This window comes from Anthonomus grandis, chromosome 22 (assembly GCF_022605725.1).
Source record: "Anthonomus grandis grandis chromosome 22, icAntGran1.3, whole genome shotgun sequence".
Classification (NCBI taxonomy): Eukaryota; Metazoa; Arthropoda; class Insecta; order Coleoptera; family Curculionidae; genus Anthonomus; species Anthonomus grandis.
The window spans coordinates 7,755,391-7,771,171 of NC_065567.1; the positions used below are offsets into that span (position 1 = coordinate 7,755,391).

The following is a 15,781-nucleotide window of genomic DNA, read 5'->3' on the forward strand; positions in this document are numbered from 1 at the left end:
GAAATACTTTTTAAAAGGACCATATACACCACGATCCAGTGGTTGGAGACGGTGGGAAGTGTGTGGTGGAAAAGACAAAAATGTTATGAAATTTGTTCTGCAATAATCTATTAATGAAATGGATACATGTGAAGAGTGATTGTCTAATAAAACCAAAACTTTATTAGTCTCGCTGGGTTTAGCGTGTTTCACAAAGTGTTTTATAAAGTTAAGAAACTCGTTTTCTTGCATCGTCCATTTCTAATAAAATGATCCTTGAAATGCAACCGGGGAAATACAAACATTAGCGGAATTGCGTTACCAACAGCGTTTACAGCCACACACAGCGTAACAAGTGTTCCACGCTCCTGACTTGCTACTGATCCTACTTGCTTGGTTCCTTTTTTTGCAATGACCTTGGTTGGCTTTTGCACCGTGGACACACCAGTCTCAATATTGTAAATATTTTGTGGCTCAAAATTGTGTCTTTCCAAGACAGTTGCCAGTTTATCAAAAAAGTTGGAGACATTTTCTTTGTTAAAATTCATGGCTCGCGCAAAACTTGTTGCTTGGGATGTGCGAAGTGTTAAATGAGGATTTCTTCTCAGGAAAGCTACAAGCCAATCTTCACTAGCCTGTTCTACTTCATTCTATTTTTGAGGAGTTAAGCCGATTGGCAGATGCAAACTGAAAGGCTAGTTTACGAAGATCCCGTGTAGTGAGGTCAAAGTACAAATCGACAGTTTTTTCACAGTATTTGACTAGCTGTGACTCTTGCTCAACAGGAAATACCCTGTTGTAAGGATTGTACCCTACCTTAGGCTGTAAATTATTACGTAGAGCATTTACAAAGCGATTTAATGAAACATGGCATATTCCATAACTTTTAGCCACTTTTCTGACGGACTGCTCATTATCAATAACCTTTCTTGCTGCTTCTTCATAAATAACTTTAGGTATCAGTCCCCTGTCGGTCTTTCTTGGTCTCGGTTTCACCATTTTTTATGACTATAAAGAAGAAAATATTTTTTAAAGAAGTCGTTAAATATTCTAAAAGAGACTTGATAATTATTTGTTGTCGTATTAGCTTATAACAATAAGACAACAAATAATTTTGCCATATAAGGAGTCAACAGATAAATAAATAAAATCGGCATAAAGTTAAAAAACAACTTTGATTTTATTACGTACTACGGTATCAATTGTAACATGTTACAGTTAGTACGTGTTACAATCGACAATTGTACATACAATGTACATTTCTGTCTACTTAAGAAAAAACAGCCGACCGCTATCCACTAAAAAATAAAGCAAAAGCTTTATCAAAGCCTACCTTTACCTTAAAATATTGTCAATCTTAACACTTTGGGATTCACAAACAAAAATGTGACGACACGTTTATTTACTTTTTCGGCAGTTTATTAAAATTTGCCTACAGAACGAACGACACGCACGAAAGATATATTCAAACTAATTACGGGTCAGCATTTTGCTTTGGCCCATACGCGTGTTTCCATAAAATTGAACCGCTGTTGTCGGTCGTGTTACTTTCGACACCGGTCTCCCCTACTATTCCTTTTAATGGACTTAGCGGCCATAATCTGGTTTTTGTCGATGTTCCTATATATTTAAAAATGCCCCCATCTCACTTTTTTGTATATAGATCTTTCGAAGGCATTGACTGGCATAATTTTACAACCGATTTACAAAATCTTCCTTGGCACAGAATTTTCTGGGAACGTAATCTTGAGAGGAAAATACAGACGTTGAATGAACTTATTATAGCTGTTTTTGACAAACATGTCCTGCTATGACAAGTTAGAGCTACGAAACCGAGGGCACCATGGTTAACACAAGACATTTGAGAATTGCAAAAATTAAGGGATAAAAGCTGGCAACAATATAAAAAAACTAAAATAGAAGCAGACTATATTTTTACAAAATTTTAAGAAATTACACTCTATCATATACGAACAGAGAAGCAAAAACATATAGTAAATATTTCTCAACAAAATAACCCCTGTAAACTTTGGAGGAGTCTGCAAGATCTTAACATTACTTCGCAAAAAAAATACAATTATTTTACCTCATTTTTACAGTCTACCTCCAACCAATGTACAAAAAAAACACAATTTTATAATGCAATGGGCGTTGATTCAATAAATTTAAAAATTTTGCAAATATGTAGCCCTTTTATAGATACTATTATTATGCATATTATAAATTATATAATTGAGACTGGTGACATTCCAACTTTTTGGAAAACAGCAATTGGTATCCCACTCCCTAAAGTCAATAACCCAACGGACTTTTCTGATCTAAGTTTAATCAGTATATTGCCAAAACTGTCAAAAGTTATGGAAAAAGTTCTGTATAATCAACTTTTTTTTAATGGAAAATTAAATGAATCTAGATTTTCAATGCGGATTTAGAAAAGATTTTAGCACCGCCTCAGCGTTGGCATCCGTTTTTGACCATATTATAAAAGCGTTCGATGAAGGCCTTGTTAGTACTTTGATTATGCTTGATTTTTCTAACGCATTTGATACCTTAGATCATAAACTTTTACTGGTTAAACTCAAATACTGTGGCTTTGACACCAAATCAAACAAACTTATCGAATCTTTTCTCAGAGATAGATCTCAGAAAGTCAGCCTGCATGACTCCGTTTCCACCAGCATATCAATTAAGTCGGGAGTTCCGCAAGGAGCCATTCTGTCTCGTCTTTTATTTATTATTTACACCATCGACATAATAACAGCTCCGTCTTTTTGTAGCACGCAGTCTTATGCTGATGATACACAAATCTACCTTTTCTTTTAATCGGGCAAATATACAGGAGGCGACGCAAAATATAAACGCGGATCTTAACTAAATTAATTTACTGTCTTTTTAGCATAATCTTAAATTAAATAGTGAAAAAACGAAATTATTATGTTTTTGGAATAAAGCTAAGAGAGAGTTTGTCAAAAACACTTTAAAAACACTTAAAATATTAATGGCTCAAGTTTTTCTTTTGTGCCTACTGCAAAAAATCTTAGGTTTCATGAACACATATAAAATATTATTAGAAAGGGATTTTATGCCCATAAATTAATATATAATAATAAACATATTTTTTTTTTTAAATGTTATGTGACAGTCTGGTTTTATCTCACTTTAACTATTTTGATTTTCTTTATGGCCCCTGCTTAACCGCTAGTGACAAATATAAAATATAAAAGGTACAAAATGCATGCTGCAGCATTATTTATCGAATTCGCAAATATGATCATGTTTCACACTTAATATCTGAAAGTAACTGGTTAAATATGGAAAATCGCCGAGGCATCATCTATCAATTTTTGTTTATAAGTTGCTTAATGCCCCTGAATCCTCAAAAAAATAATCTAAATTTTTACCTAGGACAGCAATACATAATAGAAATGTAAGATACCGGCACCGCTATACTATACCACAACATAAAACTGCTATGTAAGATCATTTATATATAACGCTATCAGCATATACAATTTAATACCGGATAATTTTAAAACTTTTAATATCAACAAATTTAAATTTAAGTCGCGACAGTTTTTTATGGACATACTTAATTATGAACTTGCTGGGTGATTTGTGGTGGAGGAGGGCTGGCTGCCTGTTGGAGATTTCGACCTGTTAATTTAATTCATTTAATATCGTTGGTCATTTTATTCTTTCTTTTCTTTATTACCTTGGAACAGCAATATATATTTGCCAACTCTTATAGCAATATAAGAGTTGGCAAAATGGTGGGTATCTTATTAAAATAATTATCATGTTATATGATTTTTTTATGTGCAGGTAGCTTTTAAAGAAATGCGTTAATAGTCAAACTATGTAGAATTTGATATGGTTGAGTGAGAATAGCAAAATTTGCTAGACTTCGCCTATCAAAGGCACACAAATATTTTTTATGGTAATTAACTCTTTTGTAATTTCTTAAATAATTAATGAAAATCGTTTATTCTTATTATTATTTTATTGAGGCTCATGGGTGGTGTATAAAGAGGCTCAGTGCTACTGTATAAAGTGGTTCGTTGCGGCTTTTATTATAACTATTTTATGATAGTAATTTTATTAAGAGAACAAGGTTTGGTTGCTAATACAATTACACTATAATGAGGCCATTCGCTCGATAATACAAAGGCAAAAAAGGAAGTCTCTAAAATTAACTTGAATACTACGAAAACAATCCGTTTAATTTACAATGAAAATGTAACAATTGAACTTGAAATGATTAACCAGTTCCATTTTTTTGCGCATTGTCGAACTAAGCGTTTTCTGTCACAAATCTTTATGTATATTATCTTTACGTAACAAGCGATGTTTTCAAAAATATTATTTGCTCCTTTATTTATTCCATATTATTTCTTTACTTTTAAATATACGCCTCTGTATTATTTATAAATATACCGAGATATCATAAGAATGCCATTGCAGAGTAAGGAACTTCATGTTTGTTTATTTAGACAATGTGCATAAATATAGCAATATTCTTGTTTCGCATTTATTTTATCAGTTAAATATCGATTTACCTGCTGTAAAGTTGTTATTTTTGAATCTCAGAAATAACTTAAAATGGGTCGCTCAAAAACCGTCTCTGGTGATGTAAGAAAAATTATTGTGGAGCATTACGAAAATGGTGTTAGGCAGAGTGATATTGCAAGAAGCTTACGGCTTCACAGGTCAATCGTATCCAGAGTTTGCAAAAAAAATCGTCTTACTAGAACAGCTGCACCGGCGCGGCGCCCATTCCTGATTTGAAACAAATTTGAAGATGGCAGCTGCTACGAATTTCCAAAGAAAATCCCTTTTTGTCTTCTTCCCAAATTTTGGCAAAATTAAAAGCGGGTGGAGGTGTAAACCTCAGTTCCAGTACCGTAAGGACAAGATTACTTATGCCTGCTGTCTTTTGTTGTCATACTTACCTGCTCGTCGCCTCGCCAAAAAACCGTTACTCTCAAAGAAGAACGTCAAGGTTCGTTTTCACTTTGCCCAATCTCATGTCCACTGGTCTGTAGCTGATTGGAAGAAAGTCGTATTTAGTGATAAATCTAAATATAATTTATTCAGGACTGATGGAGTAATGCACGTCAGACGCCCCAGTGAACAAAGATTAAACAAAAAGTACATTTGCCCCACAGTTAAACATGGAGGGGGAAATATTCTTGTATGGGGATGTTTCTCGGCTCGTGGCATGGGACCCATAATAAGAATAGTGGGCAAAATGGATCGTTTCATGTGCAAAGACATTCTGAAAACACATTTAGTGCCATATATGGATGAAGTCATGCCAGTAACAGCCATATTTCAGCATGACAACGATCCAAAACATGCTTCTCAATTTGTTAAGAGGTGGCGAAAAAAAGGAGGATCTGATGAAAAAATAAATGTAATGGTCTGGCCATCTCAATCGCCAGACCTAAACCCTATAGAGAATTTATGGCATTACATTGACACCAAAATCAGGCACCTAACACGCTCTAATACAAATATTCTATTTGAAATAGTGGAAAAAGCTTGGAAAGAAGTGAACAATGACTATATTATGAAATTAATTGAGTCCATGCCAAGACGATGTGCAGATGTTATAAGGGAGAAGGGGTACTACACGAAATATTGAATTGATTTTAATTTAGTTGGGTTATATTTTTTTTAGAATCAAAACAATTTTTTGTTTTATTTATTATGATACAAAAAATCTGATAATTTGAAAATATAAACAGGTTCTATTCTCATAAATAATTTATAAACCTTACTTATAAAATAGATACTAAAAGATATATAACAGGAAAGTTCAATGTTGCTATCTTTTTGCACAATACTGTAACTAATTGTTCATGAGGCTTTCTTAAAGTTCATACATTCATATAGTTTCATCTTCTAACAAAATTTTAGTTTCTAATTTAGACAAATTATTTGAGTGGTTATATGGAATTATTTTTTTCCGAAAAATCTATTCTTTGACTCTCCGTGCTAATTGACTTTTTTTTTGAAAATTAATTTATTTTTTCCATCTTTTAATTTTTAAAGGATACGTGAATGGTCAGTGAATAATTGGAATTTATTAAAGGTATGTTTTATAATTAGGTAGGATATTGAAAAGAACATGCGAGCTCAAGGGTCGAAAGGTAAATCATTAGCTCTCGGGTATATTAAAAAAAATATTAAAATACCTCAGATAATAATTGTATTTAAGAATTATTGGATTAAAATTGAATTTAATAACGAAAAATATCGTTGGAAATTTTAGTTTTTCAATTTTTTCCATTACGTAAAAAAGTTCTATTTTCTTAATATCCGATTGAATAAATGACAAAAATAGCCATTATGTTTTGGGGTTCCACAAGGTTCAATTTTAGGGCCTCTTCTTTTTACCTTATATACTTCCCAAATGGCAAAATACATTGAATCTTGTAATGTACATTTTTATGCAGATGACACGCAGGTCTACAAATCTTTTAATCCGGGTCGTGTTCTCGAGTGCATAAATGAAATAAATAAAGATTTGGAGTCACTGCTCTTAATTTCTCATAAGCACTGCGTCACTCTTAACCCCTCCAAGTCTCAGGTGTTGCTCTTTGGCAGAACTCAATCACGACAGTTGCATAAGGATAGCATTCAAATAAATTTAAATAATAATAATAAACTTGCACTTGTTGACCACGCTAAAAATCTAGGGCTGGTTCCGGACAGTGATTTGAGGTTTACTGAGCATGTCAGCATGTGTATTAAGAGAGCATTCCTAAATCTAAAGCTTATATTTAAACAAAGGCATCTATTGACAGAGTCATTAAAGAAAATGCTTTGTGACTCTTTAGTGCTTTCGCACTTCAATTATGCCGATGTAGTTTATGGCCCATGTTTGCTGGAAAGGGATAAATATCGCATTCAGTTAATACAAAACCACTGTGTAAGACTAATTGGGGGTATACGGGGCGGAGAGCGGGGAGTGTCGGCTAAGTTGAGAGATGTGCATTGGCTTAGAATGGATGAGACGCGCGTCTTCCATTCAGTTGTGTTATTTTATAAAATAATAGCAAGAAAGTGTCCCGACTACTTATACAGGAAAATAAAGTTTCGCTCAGAAATCCATAATCTAGATCTTCGCGATACGAGCTGTGTAACCATACCTCTTCACTCAACTTCTATTTTTGAAAGGTCTTTTAGTTACAATATAGCGAGACTTTATAATAGTGTTCCTCTGCACATAAAATCTCTCGCACTAGTTTCTTTCAAAAAATTTATTAGATCTAATATTTATCAGTTATTTATGTAGAAGACTTTATATTACAATAGTTATTTCTTTATGAAAATGGTTGCTGTAATTGGATTCATACTGTGATTAAGGGCATTTAAATTTGGATGTACATAAAATGTTGATTTTCCTATGTTTATTTATTAACTTATACATATTGATATTCTTCTGATAGGTGAATGCTTTTTGGGGTTATATGCTAATTATTATGACAGATCTGTGTTATTATTTAGGTTTAGACCAATATCAAATGGTTCAGTAGAGTAGCTTCTAAGCTAGACTGCGCCATATTATATCTTGTAGTAATAGCTCTTTACTATATTTGTTATTGTATATTTTCAAATAAAAGCCATTATTATTATTATTATTATAGATGAAAAAAAAATCTATTCATAAGAACGACATAGATTTTACTTATAACAATTAAAACAAACCTTAAATACTCACCATGCGCCCTATAAAACAGAGACCTAGTAATAAAAATGTCTTAAAATATAATTATATTATTTATAGTGATTATTATGTGTTGTTGGGTAACTATGTGATATTACATAGTGTGGACGTTAAAAGGCTTTTAAAGGCCTGATGATGCTCTAGCCAGAGCGAAACACGTGTAACCATGTTGTGAGGTCGTGACTGTGTGTTTTCTTAGTTTTCGTCAATATACAGTATTGTGCAAAAAGATAGCAACATTGAACTTTCCTGTTATATATGTTTTAGTATCTATTTTATAAGTAAGGTTTATATATTATTTACAAGAATAGTTAGAACCTGTTTATATTATCATATAATCATATTTTTTGCATCATAATAAATAAAACACCAAATTGTTTTATGCGAATTTATTATTCAAAAAAATAGCAACAAAAAATAGTTTTGATTCTAAAAAAAATATAACCCAACTAAATTAAAATCAATTCAATATTTCGTGTAGTACCCCTTCTCCTTTATAACATCTGCATATCGTCTTGGCATGGACTCAATTAATTTCAATATAGTCTTTGTTCACTTCTTTCCAAGCCTTTTTCACTATTTCAAAGAGAATATTAAGTATTAGAGCATGTTAGGTGCCTAATTTTGGTGTCAATGTAATGCCATAACTTCTCTATAGGGTTTAGGTCTGGCGATTGAGATGGCCAGACCATTACATTTATTTTTTCATCGGATAGCCACCTCTTAACAAATTGAGAAGCATGTTTTGGATCGTTGTCATGCTGAAATATGGCTGTTACTGGCATGACTTCATCCATATATGGCACTAAATGTGTTTGCAGAATGTCTTTGTACATGAAACGATCTATTTTGCCCACTATTCTTACTATGGATCCCATGCCACAAGCCGATAAACATCCCCATACAAGAATATTTCCCCCTCCATGTTTAACTGTGGGACAAATGTACTTTTTGTTTAATCTTTGTTCACTGGGTCTTCTGACGTACATTACTCCATCAGTCCTGAATAAATTATATTTAGATTTATCACTAAATACGACTTTCTTCCAATCAGCTACAGACCAGCGGACATGAGTTTGGGCAAAGTGAAAACGAGCCTTGACGTTCTTCTTTAAGAGTAACGGTTTTTTGGCGGGGCGACGACCAGGTAAGTTGGCATCAAGTAATCTTCTCCTTACGGTACTGGAACTGAGGTTTACTCCTCTCTTTTAATTTTGCCAAAATTTGGGAACAAGACAAAAAAGGATTTTATTTGGAAATTCGTAGCAGCTACCTATCCATCCTCAAATTTGTTTTTCTGGGTCTACCAGGAATGGGCGCCAGTGCAGCTGTTCCAGTAAGGCAAAATTTTTTGCAAACTCTGGATACGATTGACCTGTGAAGCCGTAAGCTTCTTGCAATGTCACTCTGCCTAACACCATTTTCATAATGCTCCACAATAATTTTATTCTTACATCACCAGAGACGGTTTTTGAGCAACCTATTTTAAGTTAATTCTGAGATTCAAAAATAACAACTTTACAGCAGGTAAATCGATATTTAACTGATAAAATAAATGCGAAACAAGAATATTGCTTTATTTATGCACACTGTCTAAATAAACGAACATGAAATTCCTTACTCTGCATTGGCATTCTTATGATATCTCGGTATATTTATAAATAATACAGAGGCGTGTACTTAAAAGTAAAGAAATAATGTGGAATAAATAAAGGAGCAAATAATATTTTTGAAAACATCGCTTGTTGCTATATTTATGCACAATACTGTATGGCTATGGCATCGGGTTGCATTGTTGATCATAAAAATATAAACGTCTTTTTATTTGACTTATATGAAGTTCACAATTTATATAATACAATTATCTGGCGAAGTATAGCCTAGGGCTATTTAAACTCGTCCAAGAAACAGGTCTTTTCACTTTTTTTTTAAAATTTTTGGTTAAAGTAGCGTTCCAATTTTCATAAACAGGTTTTTATTTCCGATAAGACCAAAATTTTTAGCCGCTGAACGTCTTTCAATAGAATCATATTGTTTTGGTCGCTCTCTTAATAAGGTCCATTTTTCTTTTGACCTCCTTTTTAAAATTTTGCTTGTATATCATCTATCGATCTATCTCTTAACAAAAACTATTCATTGTCCTGATAAAACACTATAAACAAAACGAATTAGATCACTCCATTTTGCAAAATAGCCAATAAGATTAAATAAAATCGTGACTAAATTCAACACTTTAACTGCGAAGCGTGAACACTAACCGAAGTCAAAGGCGTACTTAAATTTTGCTTTGATGTACAGCCTAGGGTTAGTGAAGGGAAACACATGCAATTAGTTCATTAGGATATATACCACTCGCTAAATTAGCTCAGTCGGGCACATACGTTCTCTCAATATTGACGCGCCTTAGTAGAGATAGTTGTTGATTTATATAGAAGGACATGGCAAACAGATATTTTCAAATTATATATTTTCCTCCTGATCCGAAAATGTCGTATTTTTTATTTTTCATTGTTATTAAAATCATATTCTTAATCTTTCTCCAGTTTTTTGCTTTTTGTTGCCCAGAAGTTACTTTAAAAAAAATCATTATATCTGGTTGTCTTTGTCATTCGTAATACTCTTTAATCAATTATCAAATTATTTAGACATAAGAAATATGTATTCTTAATTATTAAGCCTTCATTTAATAACTAACTGCTATTTTCTTTTTCAGATAAATGCAGATCTTCCTATTATTAACCGTAGTATCGGTGGCGTTAGCCCTGCCACCGGTTAGTCCCATCAATTGCATTAAAGGATGCAAATGTAAGGATATTCTTCCGAATATTCTAAGCGTAGTGGATTGCGAGGGCGTTTTAACCATAAATTCCACTATATTTAGTCGTTTGGATAGAAGAATCATAACTGTTATGAGTTTTTCGAATGTGATAATTGATCACATTACAGAAGATGCCTTTAGACGTCTTCCTAATCTTGAAGATGTAATTATCAAAAAGGCGCAAATAGGATCTATTGATAGCAAAGCCTTTAATAATATAAAAAAGGTTAAATTTGCTGACTGTGGATTTGAAGACAGCCCCAATATTACGTCGGAAAAGTTAGAAGAAGTTCATTTTGGAAGTTGTAAATTAGATGTAATACCACCTTTAGATAACTTATTTTCATTAACGTTTTTAAATTTATCGGGAAATTACATTAAGAACATTGATATTATGAGTTTTACCGAACTATTCGATCTTGAGTCACTTATCCTCTCAAACAACGAAATCACTAGACTTCCTGCTAATGTTTTCACTAATAATGAAGAACTAAGCAGTCTTTATTTGGATAATAATCCTCTTAAGGCATTTTACTTAAATACTACTAACAAACTAGAGACACTCTCTTTAAAAAATTGTTACTTAAGCACCTTCGATGAGAGATCTTCAGAAAGATTAACTAGTGTAAGCGACTTGAACTTAAGCAATAACAAGATCACTAACTTATCAGCTAAAGATTTGGCTCATATGAACCAGCTCACAGTGGTTGACTTGTCTTATAATAGTCTGAGGAACCTTGATAATGATATCTTTAGTGCCAATCCTAAACTCCTCAAAGTGACTCTTGATGGAAATAAACTGCAAAATTTGCCGAATTTCACCCTAGCTCATGATGAGAAATTTCAAATTTACCATTTCTCTTGCAAGGATTGTGGACTGACTACTCTTCACCGGAACACCTTTAAAAATATGCCAGTCATTATGAGTTTAAACCTGGCTTACAACCACTTTACTTCTATTGAGAACATGTTTGCAGACATTAAAAGTTTAAGAATGCTGGACATATCTTACAATAAAATTAGTTCACTATCACAAGCTTTTGAAAACAATAGAAATTTAGAAACTTTAAATATTGCTGGAAATTCTTTCACAGCATTAAACCCCAATGACTTTTCTAACAACAAGGCTATTGAGAAAATTGATGCCAGTAGGTGCAAGCTTAAAAAATTATGGTCAACAAATGGCACAGTTCTATATTCTTTAAGAAAACTACTGCTCTCTGAAAATGAACTTACAACTTTAAGCATAGCAGATTTTAAAATAATCCCTGGATTGCATGATATTGATTTGCATGGAAATGCGTTGGAGTTCGATGATAAAGTTTGTTTGGTTATTAATTATTTAGAAAGTTTGTCAATATACCCAACTATTTATACTAAGGGTACTGAGGGACCCTTAAGTGATGATATTGACAACTTCTCATCACACGGTTGGTATGAGCTTCATAAAGGAAAATGTCCCGCATATAATTCTAATAATGTTCATGAGTTTGATGACCAAGGAGAGTATCTTGAAGATGACAAAGATGAAAGCTTTGACGCCTTTAAGAAACTAAATGTTGAAAATGATGATAAAGAAGACGACAATGAGGAGGACGATGAAGAATATGATGAAAGTTATGACTCCTATAACGACTATGATAAATATGAGGAAAACAATGATCATCCCGAAGTTGTCGAGAGAGAGAACATAAATCTTGCTAGGGTATCATATATTCTCTCAATTACGTCTGTATTTGTCTTGACTGCTTTAGCCGTATTAATAATGGCGGTTGTAATTACATTATGCATTTTAAAAAGGAACAATAATTTCAACATGCAAAAAGCAAACTTGCCCAGGTTTAAAATTCCACTTTGGGAGAACCAGCTTACTCAAAAGAAGCATAGCGGCTCAGTCTATCGACCATTATCAGAGGACCTCTCTGGACCAAAAACACCAACAATGAGCCGATACGAATTTGCCGAAGCTCCGACAGTACACTTGAGTGATAAATCTTAAAATAAATATTCGTATTTTGCACTCCGGAGTGTACTAAATTGGTTAAAGATTTATTAACATTTGGTTATCAAAGTTATTATTTATTAGGTTTTAGGCTGCTAGATTATCGAGTTTAGTACACCCCGTGAAGTCCAAAAAATATAAAAATAGAGCGATTGTATGCGTCATCATCGTTTTATAAGTCTGTTATAGTGTTACTGTGGTTTATTAATAGTACAATAAATCTCTCAAAAAAAGCTGTTTTCGGATAATTAACTAAAAGAAATGCTCCCTTATAAATCAATCCAGGGTTATGAAAAAAGCTTAACGGTAACTATTGAGGGACCACCTCTTCTCCAAACTATATAGTTTTTTGAGCACTATGAAAAATTTGCAAAAACTTTTTTTTAACCTACATGTATTTCCTCATTAATGGAATTTTTATTAAAATAATTGTAGTTGTGATGAGTGTTCACGGAGCAGGTTTCTCGCAATGTTGCTTTAAGTTTTTCTCGAAAAACTAGTGATTCATAAAGAGAAAACAGATCATGTATTTCAAGTTACTTTTCCCGACAAACAAAAAGATTTATTGTACTATGATACCCGGCTGAAAATTAATCTGAAGAAATCTTAAATAATTTATTATTCGTAGCATATGTTAATTCATTGATTATTTCTAAGTAATTTATTTAAATAGCGTATGTTTAAAATAATAAAATTATTTAGTTAGACTTCTAGTGTCATTCTACGGCTTCTCTATGCACTGTTAAAGGTATTTAGATCCTAACTTTAAAGCGATATAGTAATTAACCCTAGTAATATTACTAATTTATGCGAATAACCATTTAATATCAATTATTTGCAATACGTTTTTAATTATTTTTAACTGGTCATAGATAATGCCGTTAAATTTATTTGTTAATATATTTAGACGTTGGCCCTGTAGATTATACATAATTATATCATATATTATTGACTATAACATTTAGTAAGTATTCTAACTTTCAGACATTAAGCACAGCTAGATACATTTTTTCTGTGAGGATGGCCTCAAAGTCAGTCTGTTTTGGCTAAGAGGACAATAACTACTACCTACACTTTGTATGCCATAAACCCGATAGTGTGTACTTAAATTAGTTGGGTTAATACTGCTTTTCATATATTTTTAACACAATAATTTAATAGCATAATAAAGTTACGGTTTAATTTAAGTGGAAATTTGATTTAGTATTCCTTTCTTGTATATTTACTATATTTTAAAATATATTAAGTAGTTTTTAGTAACTAACTGAATTCCTTATTTAATAGCAAGCTATTAAAAAAACTGAAGGTGAAAATTGACTAATTATTGAAAAATAATTGTAAATCATTTCGAGTTAAAATACAAGTAGGAAAATCTTTTTACAAAAAAAAAATTGACACTAAGAAGAAATAATAGAAGACTAAAAAATTCCCAAGCGATTTTGATAATATTCGTAGGATAAACTGATAAACTGGATGTTTTTCATGTCTTAAATCTTAATTATTCTTAAAATGTCCATAAGAATATTTTCTAATAGTGAAGGAACTCAAAGAATGCGTGAAAATGGTATACAATACACATAATGTCTTTTTAAAAAGTCATAAAATTAAACCTCTTAAATAGGTAAACATTTTATTAAAAGTAGAATACAAGTAAATTGGAAAATATACTAGAAGCTAAAAATTACAAATATACAGGGTATCCGAAAGAAGGAGGCCAATCCGCCGGTCACATATAGGGATGACCAATAATGCGACTTTCGTTATGCCATTTTTTAAAAGTAATTTTTGCTATACCTTACAGAGGGCACTACCTGCGGTATACTGCATGTGTAAAAAATACCAAAATTTTTCTATACCCCTGTATAATAAAGTTCTAGCTAAACGTTCTAATTATCCATATTCTCTTGTGAAAAAAGTATTCTTAGTAAATATCGGCCTAAGAATCCGTTTATTAGATATCTTAATTTTAAAATTCAGATACATTTTAACAAGTTAACAAAATAAACGTAAATTATTTTTTCTAAATTACTTCATATAATAAAAATTATAGAATATTGATCCTAAATTATTTGTTCTACGTGACCTCCATTTATTTGTATACACGTACGAGCCCTATTTATTAAAGAAAATCTAAGGCTTGGAAAAATATTTGGTTTAAACCTGAAATGCCCTCCAGCTGCAATGATTCTTTCCCGATCCTTGTTTAAAATTGGAACCATATACACAAAGTCTTTCATACATCCCAAGAATGAAAAATCCAAAGGTGTAAGGTCGGGCGAACGGGGTGGCCACGGAACAGGAGCATCTTGACCCCGACCAATCCAGCGATTAGGAAATACTTGATGTAAATAGTTCCTAACATTTATAACAAAATGAGCCGGAGCACCGTCGTGTTGAAACCAAAGATTTTGTCTTAAATTTAGAGGCAAATCGGGCAGTATTTCTTATTGAAACAACAGGAATGAATAACCAGTCAAATTACCTGGTAAAATGACAGGTCCTAAAAGAAAGTTATCTACAACACATGCCCACACATCGACTTTAAAATTTAATTGATGATGTGTCTGAACTATGGCCCTAGGATTCTCTTCAGCCCATGTGCGTTATGGATATTTGTCATACCGTTTCTCGTAAACGTGACTTCGTCAGTAAATAGAATCGCCCTTATAAAATCCACATTTCTATTATTCATTTCACATAACCATCTACAAAAAGCAAGTCTTGCCTCGGGATCGTCGGGTAAAAGACCCTGTACTTTTTGAAGATAAAATGAGTAAAGTTGTTGACTCCATAAAATATTATCTGCCTCGGTTTTCCCAATATTTCTCACCCGTTCAGGCAAAACCCTAGTACTAATGTTTGGTGATTCTTCGACAATTCTTAAAATTTTTTCCTCTTGCCCTGGTTGAACCGCACGAGGTAGGTCGCAATTACCCTTCCGTCTTTCGCTGAAACTTCCAGTTTCCCCTAGGCGGTTAATCAAATTTAAAAAAATATTTTCTTTTGGGATGAAATTGGTTTGGGAATATCTGGGCATAGCGTTTAGCGGCTGAACTAGTATTGGAGTCAAATTTTCCTAGTTGGAAATTGACAGGTATTTATTTATTTCATTTTTTCATTTGATTTATTTATAATCCAAAAATTTTGTTACATAAATTCTTATAAAAGTACAAAATAAGCACCTAAGTAACTTAATACTTGTGTATGCCTATATAAAAATATATTATTAAAGAAATTTGTTTATCTCTAC

At 32.4% G+C, this 15,781-nt stretch overlaps 1 protein-coding gene across 1 annotated transcript in view; it reads left to right on the forward strand.

Moving 5' to 3' along the window:
• Positions 1–13,718, forward strand: part of LOC126748218 (leucine-rich repeat-containing protein 15-like) — a 33,646-nt gene extending 19,928 nt beyond the window's left edge. The window contains exon 2 of the mRNA XM_050457301.1: positions 10,425–13,718. Coding sequence (XP_050313258.1) covers positions 10,429–12,528 — 2,100 coding nt within the window. The 5' untranslated portion in view covers positions 10,425–10,428 and the 3' untranslated portion in view covers positions 12,529–13,718. The remainder of the gene's footprint in view (positions 1–10,424) is intronic.
• Positions 13,719–15,781: the final 2,063 nt, after the last annotated feature.